At 31.2% G+C, this 20,314-nt stretch overlaps 1 protein-coding gene across 2 annotated transcripts in view; it reads right to left on the bottom strand.

Moving 5' to 3' along the window:
• Positions 1–463: 463 nt before the first annotated feature.
• LOC132714303 (protein PALS1-like) overlaps positions 464–20,314 on the bottom strand; it is a 60,020-nt gene continuing 40,169 nt past the window's right edge. For both annotated transcript variants that reach the window (XM_060697142.1, XM_060697143.1), the window contains 11 exons: positions 18,158–19,051; positions 13,807–14,093; positions 11,299–11,451; positions 8,289–8,450; positions 7,340–7,420; positions 5,417–5,619; positions 4,670–4,788; positions 4,128–4,289; positions 3,533–3,753; positions 2,910–3,023; positions 464–2,498 (listed from right to left, as the gene is read on the bottom strand). In XM_060697142.1, the coding sequence (XP_060553125.1) occupies positions 2,322–2,498; positions 2,910–3,023; positions 3,533–3,753; positions 4,128–4,289; positions 4,670–4,788; positions 5,417–5,619; positions 7,340–7,420; positions 8,289–8,450; positions 11,299–11,451; positions 13,807–14,093; positions 18,158–19,051 (2,573 nt within the window). In that variant the 3' untranslated portion in view covers positions 464–2,321. The remainder of the gene's footprint in view (positions 2,499–2,909; positions 3,024–3,532; positions 3,754–4,127; positions 4,290–4,669; positions 4,789–5,416; positions 5,620–7,339; positions 7,421–8,288; positions 8,451–11,298; positions 11,452–13,806; positions 14,094–18,157; positions 19,052–20,314) is intronic.

Here is a 20,314-nt window from a genome sequence, read left to right as displayed (position 1 = left end):
TGGCAGTTTATTCATTCTTCTTACGCACTTCATATTAAAGCCAGTGAAAAATATGTATGTTTATCCACACTTGTCTTAACCAAAGTACAATGTACTTTGAAATTCTATCGATAAGTTATAATACATTCATAAATACGATGTACTCCATATTTATTGAATTTCAAACTTGTGTAGTTGTAACTAATAGAGGGACATATTAATGTAATTTTACATTCGTTCACACTTTTTAAACATTCACACAATTCAGGGTCTGAAAAAGCCTGTCTGTATAACATCCCCATGCAGAGATCTTTATTGCAATTTAAAATGCAAGAAATGTTCTGTAGATGATTTTGTGAACTGCATCATATGGCAGAGAAAATCAAGAATCTTATAGAAAAGAGAAGACTTGTATTTTGTGACTGGTAACATTTCCTTGATAATTATCATAAAAACATAAAAGAAAATTATAAACAACACAATGTATATTATATTGCATTTTTATTTTGTTCCATTAACATAATTCAATAATATGAATTTCTGTAGTAAGATTTAAAATCTGTATGCTTTTGATATAAACTATGCTTTTTGACTTTAAACATAAAGGGGGGAATGGTTATAATCATTTATATATAAAACATGATAATGATATGTAAAATGAGTATACTACATTCTGTAAACAATAAAAACTATAATCTGAAAACATAAAACAATATAAGAAGATAAGTAATTTGTAATTTAATATCAATTTTTACAACCATTGAAACATGACAAATCAAATGGACATTAAACTTGGACTTGCTTTCTTCTAAAATTTTGTCTATATACACTACATGTACATTAAATCAACTAGATCTGGTAACTCAATGAAATACTTATTTTAATACATACAAAGTTATACTAAACAATACCTTTTTGATCAACATCTAACTGATTGAAAGTAAAACGCTAGTTTGGACCTCTATGCATTAGTATCAATTTGTGTAACTGAAAATCAGTTATAACAGCATACATTTAATCGGTCTATAGAAGGAAACACTTGAGTGTCCAGACAAACAGTAGGTACATTTGAAACTATAAACTGCCTTTAACTGTACCTTATCAAACTATTAAAACTTTGCTGAAATAAAATGAAACAGCTTTCTCAGATATTTATAGCTATAACTTAAACATTATGATAAAGTTGTAGGAAGACGTTACCTGCATTATTTTGATATGTTGACACTAAATGCGCTTAAACAAAATAAAATACCTTGCCTCACTTTTTTAGATGTAAAGGTACACAAAATCTGCATAAATTGCTGTGATATTCTACAAATTTACAACTCTTCAATAAATACTTCAATGCCAACCAGAAGTCATCTTTTATATTACATTATCACAACTTTTACTTATTCATATCAACACGTTTTCTATACAATATATTGTCAACCTTAAAACTGAAAGAAATTACTATTGCAATCCAATATTGACACAAATTTTGCTATATTTTGTCAAAATCATCGAACTGATTTTTTTGTTTAATAAATGTCTGTAAAATTTTATATGCACATGTATCTATGTATTCTGTGTATGAAAAATTCCTATAAAATAACATATATTTCAAATGATTACATATCTTTCTTTTTCTTTCGCAAAAACATTTTTACAGCAACAGCAATTAAACAAAAAGAAGACAAATAATTCATTTCAATGTTAACAGAATTTATATAATTGCACCAAAAAAATAATTCTCATAAAAATTTACATTTTCCTTAAATTGTGTTTATCAATATCTTACATACATCTTACAATCATTTCCTTTGCAGTAATTAATTTAATTTTACTTCACTTTGCTGTTATATTTCAAACAATATGATACAACAGCATGAAGGCACTATATTTTCTGATTCAATTAACAATCAATTAATACAGTATGTTGATAAGGTGAACTTTAAACACTGCACTCTTTATATTTCTATGTCATAAAACTTGAACATATACAACTATCATGTATACAGTTATATATTATTGCAGTATATTATTCAGGTTTAATCTGGTTACACTTGTGTATGTACTCTGTCCGTTATAGAACTAAGTAAATCCTTGCCTGTTTATACATACACTATAATTATGATATGGTATATGTCATCAATACTTCACAGTCATGTGACCAGTATTGTCCAATCAGTACTGTCCTTGGATTAAACCACTTTCCAATAGTGAATATGACCATTTCTATCACTCTCCTTAGTTTCTTAACTTACTCAACCTTACCATAGACACAATCCGTCTCACAGGTTAAATCCATGTCAAATAATGACCTTTAATAGTTAATGTTACTCTACATTCTAGAGAACAGATCAACGCATCCAAGTCATTGGTACCCACTGTGGCTCCACCTCTATCCTATTTATTTCAGTTGTAAGTTCATCAAATGCTTTATCCATGTCTGTATTCACCAGGACATAATCAAAGAAATGTCCAAATTTGTCCTCCATCTCACGAGCACGCTCAATTATATCTCTCAAATCATCATCCTAAAAAAAGAGAACAATTTAAAGAGTGATATTTTTGTTTGATTAAAGTGATATCATTTCAAATATGGGAAAAAATATATAAAATATAAAGGAAGTGTTGCTGGTATTAATTAAACAAAATTTACATTTTTAAATATGCTACCCTATGAAACATGACTTTGTGTTTTCTCTTTAATAAGGAAACCTTAAACACTTTTTAATCAATTCAACTCTGACTTTGATAGACACAAAATATAAAATTAACTAAGATTAAAAGCTGTCATAATTACAATCAATTAATCAATCATTAAATAAATAAATCAATCAATAATCAATCAATAAAAAAACAGAGTACTATTTGCTTAGTTTTTTCTAGTATTCAAAGCAGGTGATCTAACAAATATTAACTGGTATGTTTAATGAGTTATGTACCTTGATATTTTCAACACCAAGCCTCATTTGTATCTGTCGCAGTTTTTCAATGTTTGGAGGATAGACAAATATAACATATGGCTTCAAATCAGTCTGATGTAACATGTATAATGCCTGAAAATATACAACATTTATATCTATAATAATTTAAACAGTCAATAAAGTGTACAAATCATGAACTATCTGGAATTCCCATTCCCTGTAAAGCGGATAATATCAACATGTTTAAAGCAATATTCAAGAATACAAACGAACCTAACATAATTTATAAATCATTAAATTGTTTATCCTTTTGAATCCTTTATCAAACTCAGGTTGATTACAAAAAACAAACTAGAAATGTGACCATAGGGCACAAATGTCCACATATACCACAGTTTTGTCAGTCAATGGATGGACAACCAAGTCCAGATATATACACCCCCTATAGTTGGAGCATAAAATGGTTATGGTACAAAAGTATAATTGAAACTTATTCTTCATAAATATATAAAAGGCATATTTCAAATTGATAGCCTAACCTTACCATTTCTTCATTTCAAAGATAAACATAAGTATATACAAGTATTTTATAAATGCAATATTGAGAAAGGTATAATGTATCATATATTAAAGGTTTATACCTCTGGGTCTGTATTGAGCACACAAATCTTTCCACTGTTGATAACTTGTCTTACAGCTTCCACACTCGTACCATAAATGTTCTTTTCATATTCACCACTCTCTATAAACTTATTTCCCGCTATGGCCGTCTCAAATTCTTCACGAGTCACAAAATGATAATCTTTACCATCTATCTCATGCTCATTTTCTGGACCAGTAATTTTACGTGGACGACTAGTATCTACAAACAGAGTTAAAGATTTTAAAGTTGAATATTATCTTTGCACAGCAAGGTATAAGCATATTTAAAACTCTGGTTCGAAAATGAGTTAATATGAAAGGGATAATAATAGAATTAAGATCTGTTGACATCAATCAATACATTAGATGTGGCATTGTAAAATAATCTGCATTCACACACCCTTAGTCTAGATTTCAGATAAACTATATACTTTTTTATGATGCAATGTTAAGAATGCAAATTTTACCAGAGTAGAACAAAACTGATGTTTATCACAAATGAAAAATATCACAAATGAACAACAGAACCATTGTTTGATAAGAATTACATGTATATATAAATATTTAAGAGAGTTACAAGTAGACAAAACTTACGAGGTACAGCAGCAGCGAATCTATCATAGTCGGACTCCATCAATCTTTGACGTAGTTCATGACGACCTACATTCGGTGGACCTATCAGGACTATTGGACGTCGTCTATTCGGCTCAGGGTAATACTGAGCCACTTCCTCATATGACAATATTTCCTCATGTTCTATAAAAACAACAAAATTCATATTAAATACAAAAGTTGCAGTTTAAAATTTGCAAATTGCCATTATATGCTGTCTTCACTGTATATTGACATATACAGAAACAACTTTGGGCCAATCTTGTGTTCAGCAATTACTAAATAAATGTACTAAAGAGTATTTTATATTATGTTTTATCTTTTGATAATGGTTGCTTTGCATTAAAATATTTGATAAGAAAAATTGGTAGGATTATGCATTGGTCATTGAAAATAACTTTTTTTTTCATCTGTGCTGAATGTACATTTAAGAAATATTAATCGCAAATTTAAAACTTGATGGCACAAAAGGGGAGCAAATATCTTCAAATTCAAGTGATCAGAATATGGATTTATTTACTGACCTTCTTTATACATATTTCTTTTCTTCTTTTTCTTGTTTGTTCTACCACAGGAACATGATCTGCCCTTCTTCTGATTTTCCTTATTCTCCGTTCCAATAGTTTGTCTCATTGACTCTCTTCTACAATTATATATATATGATTGATTTCAATAATAGACACCTATCACCATGGTTACACCATTTACTTTGATAGCAGTTTAAGCTGTTATATTGACAAATATTAATAAATTGTTGCCTAGTGATAGACTAGTATAACAGCATATATATAAAGCAGCAGGTACATCATTCTTTCACCGACATCACATAATTTTAACTTATTTTTTTTACAGAACTTTGCTTAAGGACATATTCCGCTCCTTATCTGTAATAAATCTAAATAGTTTGTAGAAAATATGGAAACACTATCATGTATATATGATGCATTAGCAAATTAATTGAATTTGTATACAATAGTGACTGAGTTAATATGATTATATTGGCTATCTGAAAGCATAAATCCAAGTAAATCAATTAAACACAGTGTGACATATGTGAAATTACATTCCTGCAGTTAAGATACAGCCGATAAAATATATTACCAGACATAGTATTTTATTATCAAATTGTAAGAAACCTTACTCCTTGTAATAATAAACTTTATTCTAGAACCAGTATTTTATTTATCATGATATTGTAGTAAGTTTGGCTACATGATTAAACAATGTGATTAGTAATTTTTACAGAGAATGGTTTAACTACTGTTACATACTGTTCATGGAATGTTCGGCTGGGTATAAGCCCGGCCAGTGACTGGTAATCTTCCTCGCCCTCTCTATATGCCTGCCACCAGTTTGTATCATCCTGGTTTATAACATGTAGAATGTCACCTTTCATAAATGACACGCCCAACTCTCTACATGGGATGTAAAGATCATCTTCAGGGTCATAGTTGAATAATGCTTTCACATGCATCTGTAAACATCAAATAAATGTTGATAGAATATAAATAAGGTTAACAAATATTATATAGACTAAAATTATCAAAGAAAGTTCAGTACTGTAATGGCAAATGATGATTTGTTTTGTTTTAATTGGGTTTTACGTCACATCGACACAGTATAGGTCATATCGCGATGTTCCAGCTTTACTGGTGGAGGCAGACCTCATATGCCCCTCCATGCACTATTTTAGGCACAAACGAGCACCTGAGTAGAACCACCGGCATTCCCTATACTAGCTGGATAGCTTCCTCAAATGAAATATTCCAAAGTCCCTGTCAGGATTTGAACCCACAGTAGTGAGGGGCAAGTGGTGTGAAGTCCACGACCATAACTACTCGGCCACTGATGCCTGGGCAAATGATAAGAATGGAAAATTAAGAAAGGATACTTTACTAACATAAAGCTATATAGGTATTATACATGTACTATAAAATGGTTCAAAGAAATATAATAAACAGTTCATGCTTTATAACTGTACAAACAAATTTTGCAGAATCACATAATGTTAATCTCTATCTAAAGCCAAACAATGTTAGAAAATAAATCATACAAGAGCTGTCCGTAAGACAGCGCGCTCGACTTTTTTATTGCTTGCCAATAAAAAAAGTTTTTGCAGTAAAAGGCAATACAAGAATCTCTGTATTTTTAAAGTGAACAATGGCCATGAGCATTAAGATATTTAGTGAAGAATTATTTTACTGAATTGTGTGATACCCTTGAACACTGCAGCAAAGTTTGAAATGTTTAAGTCAAAAGAGGGCTGGTAAGAAAGAAAAAAAAATGAGTTGAGCCTTAAATAAATTTAATAGTATTAAACCCACTTTGAGAGAATAAGGTATTTTTACGTCACTCAGAACACCTTGGTAAATGACATAATAACATAATTTTTCAAGAAATCTATGCCAAGGAAGCAGTATATTTTTGTACAATCAGCATAATATATAGATTTGACTTTGTATGTGAAAGTATTATAGTTACCTTATAATACAAGTAATAGATAAATTTTATCAAGCTTTTTTAGATGTTGTCAGTTGGTCACAAGTGGATCTCTTTCACACAGGCTGTGGGTGACTAAAAACTTAACCAAGATTCTAAGTCGATAAAAGGCCTTAATTTTTAAAACAAATCTTTGACAGAGTTACCTTCTCTTGCGTACAGATGGGGGTAATGATGTGAAATAGCATTAAAAGTTTCAAAGCAATATCTCAAAGGGTTAAGGCAATAAGTGGATTTTACCCATATTCAATGTATTTTCTAAGTCAAAAAGGGGCATAATTCTGTCAAAAACCTTGACAGAGTTATGTCCTCTTGTCTGTTGATGAAGGTCGTGATGGTAAACAAGTATGGTCAGTTTCAAAGCAATACCTCCAATGGTTTTGAAATAAAGTGAGGTGGTACAAAAAACTTAACCAAGCTCAATACACTTTCTAAGTCAAAAAAGGGCCATAATTCTGTCAAAAACCTTGACAGAGTTATGTACTCTTGTCTGTAGATGGAGGTTATGATGGTGAACAAGTATGGTAAGTTTCAAAGCCATACTTGTAATACTTCTGAAATAAAGTGGGGTGGTACGAAAAACTTAACCAAGGTGTGACGCCGACGCCGACGCCGGGGCGAGTAGGATAGCTCCCCTTTTCATAGAAAAGTCGAGCTAAAAATGAGACAACTTATTGTAGAGAGGACAGACTTACAATGCTTCCAGCTGTAGCAGAAGGTGGATTGTACTCGTTGCTAGGGTAAATTGTAAATGTTATTCTTCCTGACATATTTGCCTGAAAACACAAAAACACAACCTTCATTACATACTGAACTATAGACTGAGCATCATTACCTTTTTTTGCAACAGGTAATATAACATACATGTACTTTATATGACATTGATTTATAGGTGACATTTTACATTGTTTACATGACTTATAAATTAGTTATTTTTATATAAAAAAAACCTTTTATCATAAATTGAGAAAAACTTTGTCGTTAAAATATTCAACATGATTATTTCCAGAACAATTGTGAACATATATCATGTTAACTTTAAGTGGTGTAAAACATGTTTCTTTCACCATAACATAATACAATTCAATAAAATGCAAATTTGGCAAAATACAATAAGCTATTGTGACCGTTTAACATTTATTACCGGCCATAAAATTAGATTTCACGCTGTAAACTTTGTGCATATTATTAGGCTTACTTTCATGTGAATAAAGAAGGATAAAAAACATCATAATTAAATCATCGAGAAATTCATGATACTGGTACAGCTTTAAAATCAATAAAGTTACCAGAGATGATTCAATACAAATGTGATAGACAAAAGTTAATAAAATTTCTTCATATTTTCCTTGATAATAGATAAAAGATTTAATATAAGTTTTTGGGACTAAATCAATACCAGACATCCTATAAGTTTTTTATATTGTTACATGTCCTATTTATTTCCTGAAGTCAGCAACCTTTTTTTTTTATTTAAAACTATATATTCTACATCAGCCTCAATATATTATACTTACAGTATCAGTTTCTCTACTTGTAATAGGGTTTGTAAGCGAACAGCATGGATCCTGATCGGTCTGGATCCATGCTGGTCGCAAACACATTATGTTGGTTTTGTCATGGCACCGCTCATATTATACTTACTAGCATTTCAGATACATCATTGATATCTTTGCCCTTCATGTCTATCCCATTTATGTCAAGTATTTCATCACCCTCGTGTAATAAGCCGCTCTTCTCCGCTGTGCCTCCCTTTACAATCCGGCTGATTATCACAGACTCACCATCGTTCCTCACTGTAGCACCCTGCATTATTTATAACATCAAAACTTAATTTCAAGAAGAATTAGCTAAAAGTCATCAAGTAAATAGGAGTATAACACAACAAATGAGAAAGAATTGAAATGTTTTTTTTTTGTGGTTTAGTCAATTTAGTTTCAAGCTCCAGCTTTATTAGAAAATGAGTAAAAATCTAGTTTCTGATTAAGAATATAAGGCCTAAATTTGCACTTTGATACAGAAATTAACTACAAGAAAATGTAATCATAATAGGCATCCACAGGGGAAAATGGGCAGTTGAAATAATGATACAAGTTTGTACATCTTTAACACACAAAAGGCATTTCATTTACACACATCTTCAAATATAACATTCTAGAACATTAGAACATTGACATTCCAGAAACAATATGTTTTTATTAGTGTTATTTTATTTGATGTAGTGTAGTAAACTTCCTGATAAAAACATTTCTGATTGTAATGATCACATACCTACAAGTATAAATTTACCCTGATGATAGATAAATGGTTTTCCAACAACTCTCTATATACATTTTGTATACCTTTTATATGTACTCAGACATGATTTATTGTACCCTGCCTTCTCATAAAAGCCATGAAATTTAAACACAATAAAACCATCTAGAATATCAGGTTGACATACAATATCAACTTAACAGTAAGGACAATTCTATATGACAAACCAATTGTTAAAACTGGCTCATCTTGATTCAGAAACTACAAAAAGCAGTCATTAGTTCAATACCATTCTACATAATGACTGAATTGCTCTTATCTAGTAAAAATAAATGTTTTATAATATGATCCAATATTTGAGTCAGTAACTTCTTGACAAAAACAGAAGAAAGCTTCACATAAATTTCCTCACCAGCCACTATGTAGCATAACAAGAGCTGTCGGAAGGACAGCACGCTCGACTATTCTAAGTGCTTGATAGTAAAAGAGCCTTGATAATGTTAAATTTTTTAAGTTCACAAAAGGGCTAATTTTTTTTTATAAATTCAAGTTATAGGCCTTGGAGAGAGTCTAATTATACAGTATTGGCTTGACTATTCGGAAGGAAATGTCACAAGGGTGTTTTATTGAGTATAATAATACTAATTACCTATGAATACATAAATTTGACAGAAAAGGTACAAAGGCTTGTTATTAAGATGTTTTATTAAGTAAATCACAGCTTTATTATTATTAATGCTTAAATTGTCCCAAAAAAGGCACAAACCCTTCAGTAGTTATTGAGATAACAGCTTACAAGCAAAACTTTACCATGAATTTCTAAGTTAAAAAAGGGGAGAAAAATCAGCCTAAATGCAAGATAGATATGGATCTTTGTCAGTGAACTACAATTATGACTCTAAATGCATATGTGAAGTTTTAAATAAATATCTTTAATAGTTATTGAGATATGTAAACTTGCATGTAAACATTAACCAAGAGACTAAGTAGAAAAGGGGATATGAATCAGCCTTAATGCAAGATAGAGTTATGGAACTTGGTCAGTGACATACAATTATGACCCTCCAATTATGACCCTACGTGCATGTGTAAAGTTTCAAGTAAATATCTTTGAAGACCTTTAACCAAAATTTCTAAGTTCCAAAGGGGCATAATTCTGTCAATATTGTAGGCAGAGTTATCCAACTTGTCAATCTGATGTACCTTGTTACTATAAATAAGTATTGTAAGTTTCAATTGAATATCTCAAGCAATAATTGAGATATTTGACTTTACAAAAAACTTTAACCAAAATTTGTAAGTTCCAAAGGGGCATAATTCTGTCAATATTGTAGGCAGAGTTATCCAACTTGTCAATCTGATGTACCTTGTTACTATAAATAAGTATTGTAAGTTTCAATTGAATATCTCAAGCAATAATTGAGATATTTGACTTTACAAAAAACTTTAACCAAAATTTGTAAGTTAAAAAGGGGCATAATTCTGTCAATATTGTAGGCAGAGTTATCCAACTTGTCAATCTGATGCACCTTGTTACTATAAATAACTATTGTAAGTTTCAATTGAATATCACAAGTAATAATTGAGATATTTGACTTTACAAAAAACTTTAACCAACGCAGACGCCGACGCGGACGCGGACGCCGACGCCGGGGCGACTACAATAGCTCTCATATTCTTCGAATAGTCGAGCTAAAAATTACATTGTACTTCATGTTATTTTAAACATTTTTTTATCACCAGACAATATATTTCTGTAGACACATTCACTTATTTTTTGTAGCTGTTTTCCCAGCATAAAGTTAGTTCAGGCAAAACAAATTACACAGTAGCTGTGACCACATCAAATTTAATTTGAACTGACAAATGCTAATGGGGGTATAGAGGTTATAATCACAGGTTTTGAAGTGTCAATTATATGCTTGATGTAAATGTACTCTGTGGTCAATATAACCTTTCTACTCAAACCTAATCTTTTTAATTCATTTAAATATTGGCTTTTTACATTCTGAAAATATTCCTGCAATATTTTTCAAGAGAACAAATATACTTTACACCTTGATTTTAATAATTCAAACTTAACAATGTCCTACATGAACTATTTCATAACAAGATACAATTTTTCAAGATAATGTTTTTGTATTACACCCACTTGTATAAGAGATAATATCTCTACTGCTTACCCCCTGAACTGCAACTAAATTTCTTTATAAATAATTTTATCCAACAACTAAGTTTCATACCGCTAAATATTTTTTACTGATATATGCATGGTAGATGCTTGATAGTCAGATAGTTTTACAGTGAAATAAATAGAAACAAACAAAATTCTCATTCTGATTGCAATAAAATAAAAGAAAAACAACTTTAATTATTAATGTAACAATAATAAGTTTACCAATGGTTCTGTAGTTTTCTCTAGATGTACAAGTTTTACACTGGCACCACCATCTGGTATATTAGGAATATTAAAATCATCCGGTGGTTCCTGGCCATTTGCTGCTGACTTCACTTCCTGTCTCGCCACAGAGTCATGTGCCAACAACAAATTCTGTCAATATGAAAAATATCATTTTAACATAGTAATTCAAACAATTTCAGTACAATACATCACCCGCAGACAAACCCTGACATAGCAACTTTCAAATCTTTTTAAAAGTTTTGTTTTTGCAAAAGTAGATATTCTGCAAGAATTCAACATTCTCCTCATTCCGATTTTTACAAGATTGCAACAAGATTGAATGTAAATAATATCCAAAGTAAGTCACTGACGTCAATGCACAATGTATTTAAACACAAAAAAAAGTGTTTTAATTTTCTATGTTTCATCTATTATGTGGTCAGACAAAGTTAATTAATATAAGTTTATCAGACCAGAATAGAAAATTAATATTTTACATACAAATAAATGGTTGGATTCAAAACAAAACTTTTAACTTGTGATTTTAAAATATATATTGCTTAGTTCATACTAATAATAAATTCTCTGTGAATACAATACAAAAACTCATTCTGTTTGACAAAAGTCACAAGCTTTGTGTTACATGTATAAAGAAACTGTTGCCAATTAACAGGTGATGGTAATAATGGTTTGACTATGGCACGCTTGGCACCCATGCAGTTTATTCAGACATTCATACCTTTTCAGTATCATTATTTATACATATAATTCCCTTAAATTTCAAAAGAACAGTTCCAAACAGAAAACTGCACTGATCTATTAAACAAATTAATCAGTGTAAAGGTTAATTTGTTACATGGCAATGAGTTACTATATAGCATAAAGATAACAATGACAGCGTGGCAGGGGAGAGTTTAAGGTAATCACCATTATTTCACATTATCACACTGTCTATCTGACAAACACTGCCATACTAATGAATATAGATCACTTGTGTATACTGACTTCTTGATTTTGTCAGTAAAAAATACAACTTCTCTCATAGCAGGGATAAACTAATAACAGTTTGTGTGGTACATGTTCAGACTAACATGGTGTCAAAGATAACCTCAAGGGGTGTAACTTGTCTAGCCAATCAGCTTCTAATGCTAATTCTTACAATATATTTTGCATTACAATTTTACAAGAAAAATATAAATTACAGTTCAATTCCTGTAGAAGGGTAAAATGTTTGCAGAAGGTTACGAACTTGCCAGACAAACTGTTTTAAATCCTTCAAAAGGCTTAACTAACTGTGAAAACCATTTAGCAAAGAATGTGTATAAATTGGATATTGACCAAAAATGGCTGTAAATTGGATAAACCAAATAAGGCGTAGGTCAAATTAGATAAATGACGTACATCTACAAGACAGACTGATTTAACTTTGTAGCCACTATGTAACAGACATTAAGGAATGGAAATTAAGAATTTCATTAGACACTGTTACTCTGTTTTTAACTTCAAGTTAAAATGGCTTTAAGGCTGTATACATAATGTGTTCTTTACTAAATTATATACAAGAATTTATATTACAATGTTGTTGGCCAAAACCACAATATACATCAGTCATATAGCTATTTGTCATGTAAATAACCCTCGCCTATTTTATCAATTATTTACATTATTACTTTACTAGATATACCTGGCAAAGGTATTTAGGTCACAACAACTATCATATAAACTGCTCTTATTGAAAAATTGACTACATGAAAATGTAACCTGAAGGTATTAACTCTTCACTTTGATCAGAGATATAAATACAGTATCAGTTACTGAATCTAATTCTGACTGGAAATCAAATTGCAATTGTGATACACACTTCACTCTTGATTAAATTTCACATACAATATGATACATGTATTTGTAATGCATTAATCTTGTTTATATGAATGAAATGCTTGCAAAGATTGAGTATTGAACTGGGACATTACTGTTGCAAATACAGCTTCTAATAAGTTCATCAATATCAAAGAGGAACAAAAATTAATCAAAAGAAAATAACATCAAGTAGGAAAATGAGATATTTGTTCAACAGTGTTTTTAAAATTTTTGTTTGGATTTTAAGATACACTGACACTATTAAGGTCATCTGGTGACTTTCTAGGTTTACTGGTGGAAGAAGACTTCAGGTGCCCTTCTGAAGTTCTGTACATTATTTCAGGGACAAGCTGGCACCTCATTTAAACCACTAACCTTCTGTAAGCTAGCTTGATAGTTTGCTCAAATGAAAGAATTCAAGGTTCCTGTTGGGATTTGAACCAACGGTGGGAAGGAGGGGCAAGTCGGCAACCTTCACCACTCTGCCAGGGAAGTTATTACAACAGTAAATTTTAACAATATCTAGATATGAATACAAAGTTATAATTAATGAACAAAGTCTGTTCTAGAATTAGCCATTATTGAAAAGAGACAAGTTCAGCTATATACAAAGTCTCAATGATTGTGTTAAATAAGTTATTTTACCTTTATGTGTGGTTTACACAATATAGTGAGCAGTTGTTCAGAGTATGGACTCTGCACTGAACACAACACGTCCTCACTCTCATCCAGAGCGTCCTGAGAATTTGAACACGTACATTGCACAGGAGGGTTTCTAGTCTTAACATCCAGCACTTTATGATGAACACTAACAGCATTTTGAAATTGTCTTTGATCAAAAAAGTCTGTTAAAAATTTCAATTTTTCTTTGCCTTCCTTTGAGTTGACCTTACTCTTCATATGCTGCAGACTTGCTAAAACATCATCATAACCTAAAAACACGTAATAACATTTGTTATGGCTAAGTACAAGTAAAACACATGTTAAATGAACAAAAACATGTTCAAATAAAAAATATTTTGGAACAAAGAAGCTGTTATACTAATTTTTTTTCATCTAAATGTCATCATCATTGTCACCATTTTTTCAAAGTAACTTTTAAGCCTCCTAAATGCCAATAGTAAATAGTACTTATTAACTCCCTAAACTTTCCTATATTTGTACATTTTTAGGGGGGAAAAAAACACAACAAAAATCAGTTTTAGCACCCAAGACTTTGAATCAATTCTTGAAGTTAGAAGACCATCCTAGGTATTAATCTACCATATATGAAAGACATTGGTCATTAAATGAACCATACAAAACATTTCTGTCAAACATGTCATTGATTCATTCATTTACCTTCACATTAGTTTTTCTTGAAAGGACTCTTATTTTACTCAGTAACTTTAAGATTCTATATTATTGGTTAGCATTTTCACTGTATCAGGAAAAAATATAATCATGTTTACTATGTGAATGTATTGTGATGGTTGACACTGTCCTCTCCAACATCAGATACTGGCTATCAGACATAGAGCATTAATTAACAATGATTGTATCAGCTTCTGAGGGGGAGAAAAAAAAATATGAAGAAAAAATAAATCTGACAATACACAATTTAAGATATTAGTTAGGGCCAGGGGATATCTAATCAGAGCATATATTCATATAGTCCTCTAGCCATGTAGAAAATTTAATTATATACACCAGTGCATACTGATTTTCTAAAATATTTCACATGATTTTATCATGAAAAGTTGGTATTAACATATTTTCTATGGCAAAATAAATGACACATATCCATTTAACCTCATGCATTGTGGCTCAATCTGAAGAAAGTTTCCAGTAAATCGAAATCAGTTTAATGAATGTCTACAACTTGTAACAAGGAAATATGACAGAGCTCCAAACAGTTCATTAACCAACAATTCATAAGTAGAAAGACAGACACTTGACCACAAGACTAACACTCCCCTAGTGCAATGACAATCATAGTGTAATATTTGTCATTTATTATTATGTCACAGATCTATATCAATACAAAAACAAGAGTTCTAATTAGACATACACTCTCTTCATTTATAAGTATCTGTCAATTATTGAATCAGTACAAGGAGCCAAGGATACATGATTAAATTTTTTGATAGGGCTTCAAGTCAACTGACTCTGTAGGTCATATGTGGCAATTTTCCAGCTTAAGTTGCCAGAGGCTCCTGTGTGCACTACTTCAGTCATGCACATGTATGGGCAGGCACCCGAGTAGAACTTTAGGTGCATGAATATGTTAATAACATTAATGATAACTGAGGTGGATGAGTCCAATTTTTATAACTATAGTTGAACTATTGTATACTGTCTCATTTTTATGTCTTTATCTGAGCTATGATATGTTATATCTTATTATATGAGTACCAATTCCCCGTGTTGCGATTGATGGTCAATCACCTAGGCATATTGATCATAACAAACTATGTCAAAACGTCAAAAAGAGTGGCGCCAAATTTAACTGTCTATTATTAGGAACCAATTGAATTCTGCACTTTCTTTCTGCTCATTTAGGGCTTGTTGGCTTGAAAAAAGGAAATCAGAAAAATTAAAAAATATACCTCGGCCCTGGTGAATATCACTTAAGCCAGGCCCATAGACATGGATATATACACTTTATTGTCATATAATAATTTATAATCTTTGGCTTATAAATAAAGTAATTGGAAATTACAGGGTTACATTTTAGGTCTGAGCTGAATCTTAGAATTTAGAATATCACCTAAATTTGATGTAATTCTGTGTATGAATTTAATTATTTGTTATAAGTAGCTTGTAGTTGTTTCTCCTATTAAATTCCTTACATCAAAGTTTACTAAAACAAATACTATTTTTTCAAATACAAGATCATATTATATTTTTCTACATTGAGAACATTCTCAAAATGTAAGAGGAACACATTATCCATAGTTTAAATTCACTTTAAAGTCTTCTGTAGTGAATTATTTCTGGGAAGAAGTAACAAGCATACAAGAAGACATTTAGAATAAATCAATAGCAACACAACCAGCAACCAACATAATATAATTTCTAACTTTACAGTTTCCACATTTTTCAAACTGATGTAATACAGGAATAATTTCTAGTGACAATGAAGCCAAGAGAAATTTTCTGGTGAGAAATTCGGAGAGATTTATAATGTGTTGTATTCACCAGATAATTTGAAACAGCTAATGTATTTACTTTATAAGTATGTATTGTTCCCAATTGACCAAATAAAGGAAAGTTGATCAATGCCAGGCAACAGTTAAGCTATCAATTATAAATGGTTAAGTTAATAAGAATTTACGCAGGAAAATTTATCATGTATTTATCTTATTATACAGCAATTACCTAAAAGCTTTGAGCAGAAATATCCTCCATTTGTTGGGCCCAACCAGTTTTAATGAAATTCCATTTACTTCTTATTTGTTTCAATGATCACTGTGTTTTGAAATTTATTAGCAATTTACATTGTTGTGCAAATCTGTACTTTACATGTTTGTAGCCCAGACATTAACACAAACTGTGTAGATGCATTATTTTTTGGAAGTCACAAGCCAACATCAAGGAGTAAATGACTCCCAAACTTCCACTAATGGAAGCCCTGTCAATGACTAGTAACTTACTTTTCTTAGCAGATTACATTTTGATATCAATAATTCTTACAGTAATTTTGTTACTTCAGGACAAAAATTGCAGTAATACAATGGTTATGTAACAGGACAGCTTTTTAATAACTTCCTTTTTTATACAATTTTGTTTACATTAGATTACTTTTATGGAGAAATCCATTTTGACTTCTTCTATAAGTGTTAAATTAAGCAAGAAATTTGAATGGCTCTAATTGCTTATAGTAAACAATTACTTATCTTGGTTCTCAATTTATTGTAATTCAATAAAATGTAACAATAATGCCTCTGAATTTATTAATTAATGAATAAATCGTGGAGGATTACAACTGATTGTCAGTTTGGTACAGTTACGGCACCATTATTAAGGTCAGTACATCAAGTCTCAATGTTTAAAAAAAATATTTTAATGACTGGAAACTGATAAAATATAATGAATGTAAATAATCTTGGCTTTGATGCTCATGGTGATCATCTGATTTTTATGATGCTAGAGTGTATGGAAGGAAAGTATAGAAGTAGTGCCATTGACTCTGCTTCACAATATATAAATTGTAGATCTGCACAAAATAACCATTTATATTCATAATTCTTTCCCTTGGTGATAATAAATTACTCTTTGCTGCCACAATTTTCTCTATTATTGCAAAATTTAAAATAGCAAACATTTATCTAGCTTCTTTAAGCAAATGTTAGAAATGTTTGCATCAATTCAATTTTGCCACAAAATGCCCCGTAATAAAGTAATTAAAGTAACAATATTAAAACTTTTGTATTAATAATATATCCTAAATTTTAGTATTCCATGGAAAACATTAACCTTTCAGGTAGAATCAACAGTGTTCCCTGTCTTATGTAGCTTACAAATATATCATACTAAAGCTATTTAGATTTTCTTTTGATTAAAGCAAATTACATTTATAACTTGAAGATCTTTAAGGTTATACTTTGACAGTACAATTATTATTTTTTGATATGATCAAGTTTAAGAGTTACAGGAGGAAAAGTTAACTAGGAGAGTTTATTTGTAAGTCTAACCACCGCATAAAATACGAAAAAGAGCCTTGGGCATGTACTTAATATACAATATATAGTCAAACTGGGAACCTTATATAGTCTAGGACATACGAGGAGAAATGTCAAACCTATGAATATATTTCTGTGACATCTACATATTGTTCTCTAGAGATTTCAATATGCCATGCAGACTAAAACATATTCTTTGCCACAAACATTTCATATAACATTGGTAAGAGTTTCAATGAAATTAATAATTTTTTCACTATACTTGACAAATGAAAGTATATCTTAGTATAAATAACTTTTAGTAACATATTTTATTAGTTACAGGTACTTACTTAGATTTTTTTTCATATAATCACGACTATTTTGCGTATGTCTTCCACTAACATAACCTTCCTCAAATCCACCAGAGTCATCATCATTATCAATAAATGCTGTATTGTCTATTCCTGCTTGCTTACGCTCTTTTTGTAGTGCTTTCATTTTTTCTGAGCGTCTGAGGGAAGCACGTAAAAATTCCTGTTCTTTTGTTCGTTGTTCCTCCCTTTCATTCCTTTTTCTAATCTCTTCTTGATGACGCCTTATCCTCTCCATCTGTTCTTCAGAATGTGGCGCGTTAGAGTTTAATTTTCCATTTTTAGCACTACTTTCTTTAGTTGGTGTTGATCGTGGGGAGGAATGAGAGGAGGGGAATCTCGGCGGAGTTTTCACAGCACCTTGAAAGTTTTTTGGCACATCAATTGCCATTTCCCTATGAGGTCCTTGATCAAATTCTATTGAACTGTGTGTTTCATCGTAACTTTCATCCATTCCAAACATATTGATAGAATTTTGACTGTTATTCTTTCTTTCAGTTAATAAGTTATCAATTAATGGGGTTTCGTTGCTGGCTGTACTGGACCTTTTTCCCTTCTTCCCTTTTCCTTTCTTTCCTTCTTTCTCCTTATAACCGTTCAGTTCAGACATTTCAACATGTCCGTTGGTCATGTGACCTGATTGAGTCATGTAAGGCATTGAGGATTGTAACACTGCACGTTCTAAAGAATGACTTGTAGAGTTAGATGTGTTGTGTAGATCTTCAGTATTTTCACCTTCGATCCCTACATGATGTGTCATATCAATCGGGGTAAGACTGTGATTGTAAAGTAGTTCCTCAAGACGTCGTTTGGCATCTTCTTCCACAGCTACTATATATGCATTCTGAACATCATCTGTTGGAACTATAGCGGCTGCAAGTAGAAATAAACAAAAATGTATATAGGCAACACAAATAGTTAAATATGCAGAGTTATTATTATAAATCATAATAAGTATGATAAATCTTCTTCTTTTTGTGTTGAATTTGTATCTCTGACCATTATCTAGCTTACTTTTCTAATTCGTTGAGGAGAGAAACACTCGGAAACATTATTTCGGTCACCATGATAAATGGTTAATATTTTCATCAAGCTAAACTAGAACTATCACTAAATGTGATTAATACCCCCACAAGACTGCTTCGGAAATGAGGATGTTACTAGTAACAGAATACCTTGTAAAAGAATTGAAATATAGAGTTATGGTTGTGGGCAATTAAAGATAGTTGTGGTTCTTATATGTTGCATTTCCTTTCAATGTGGTTGGCCATTGATGAAGTTTAATTGAATTACTCTGTAATAAGTCCAGAAAGATAAAGAAAAGGAACAAAGGGCAATAACTCTATAAATACTGAAGATAGAGTTATAGTTCTTGTGCAATGCACTTCCTCTTATTGTGCTTGACCATTGTATGAAGTTGTTTTCAATTCCAACCAGTATGTTTTAAGTTATGCTCCTGACAAGGAAAAGTATCAAAGGGCAGTAACTCTGTATTTTGTCAAAATGGAGTTATGGCTCTTGTGCACTGCACTTCCTTTTAAATGTCCTTGACAACTGTATGAAGTTGTATTGAATTCCAAACAGTAGTTTTCAAGTTATGCTCTGGACAAGGAAAAGTAACAAAGGGCAATAACTCTGTAATTAGTCAAGATGGAGTTATGGTTCTTGTGCACTGCACTTTCTCTCAATGTGCTTGACCATTGTATGAAGTTATATTGAATTCCAACCATTAGTCTTCAAGTTATGGTCCGGACAAAAAAGGCAATGGAAAAGTAACAAAGGGCAATAACTCTGTAATTACTTTAGATAGAGTTATGATTCTTGTGCACTGCACGTCCCCTTATTGTGTTTGATAATTGTATGAAGTTGTTTTGAATTCCAACCAGTAGTTTTCAAGTTATGCCCCGGACAAGGAAAAGTAACAAAGGGCAATAACTCTGTAATTAGTCAAGATAGAGTTATGGTTCTTGTGCACTGCACTTCCTCTCAATGTGCTTGACCATTGTATGTAGTTATATTGAATTCCAACCATTAGTCTTCAAGTTATGGTCCGGACAAAAATATCAATGGAAAAGTAACAAAGAGCAATAACTCTGTAATTACTTTAGATAGAGTTATGGTTCTTGTGCACTGCAC

The sequence above is a fragment of the Ruditapes philippinarum genome, unplaced genomic scaffold, assembly GCF_026571515.1.
Source record: "Ruditapes philippinarum isolate M1 unplaced genomic scaffold, ASM2657151v2 ctg525_1_1_1_1, whole genome shotgun sequence".
Classification (NCBI taxonomy): domain Eukaryota; kingdom Metazoa; phylum Mollusca; class Bivalvia; order Venerida; family Veneridae; genus Ruditapes; species Ruditapes philippinarum.
The sequence above is the reverse complement of the archived record's forward strand: the minus strand, read 5'-3'. Positions and strand labels throughout refer to the sequence as shown.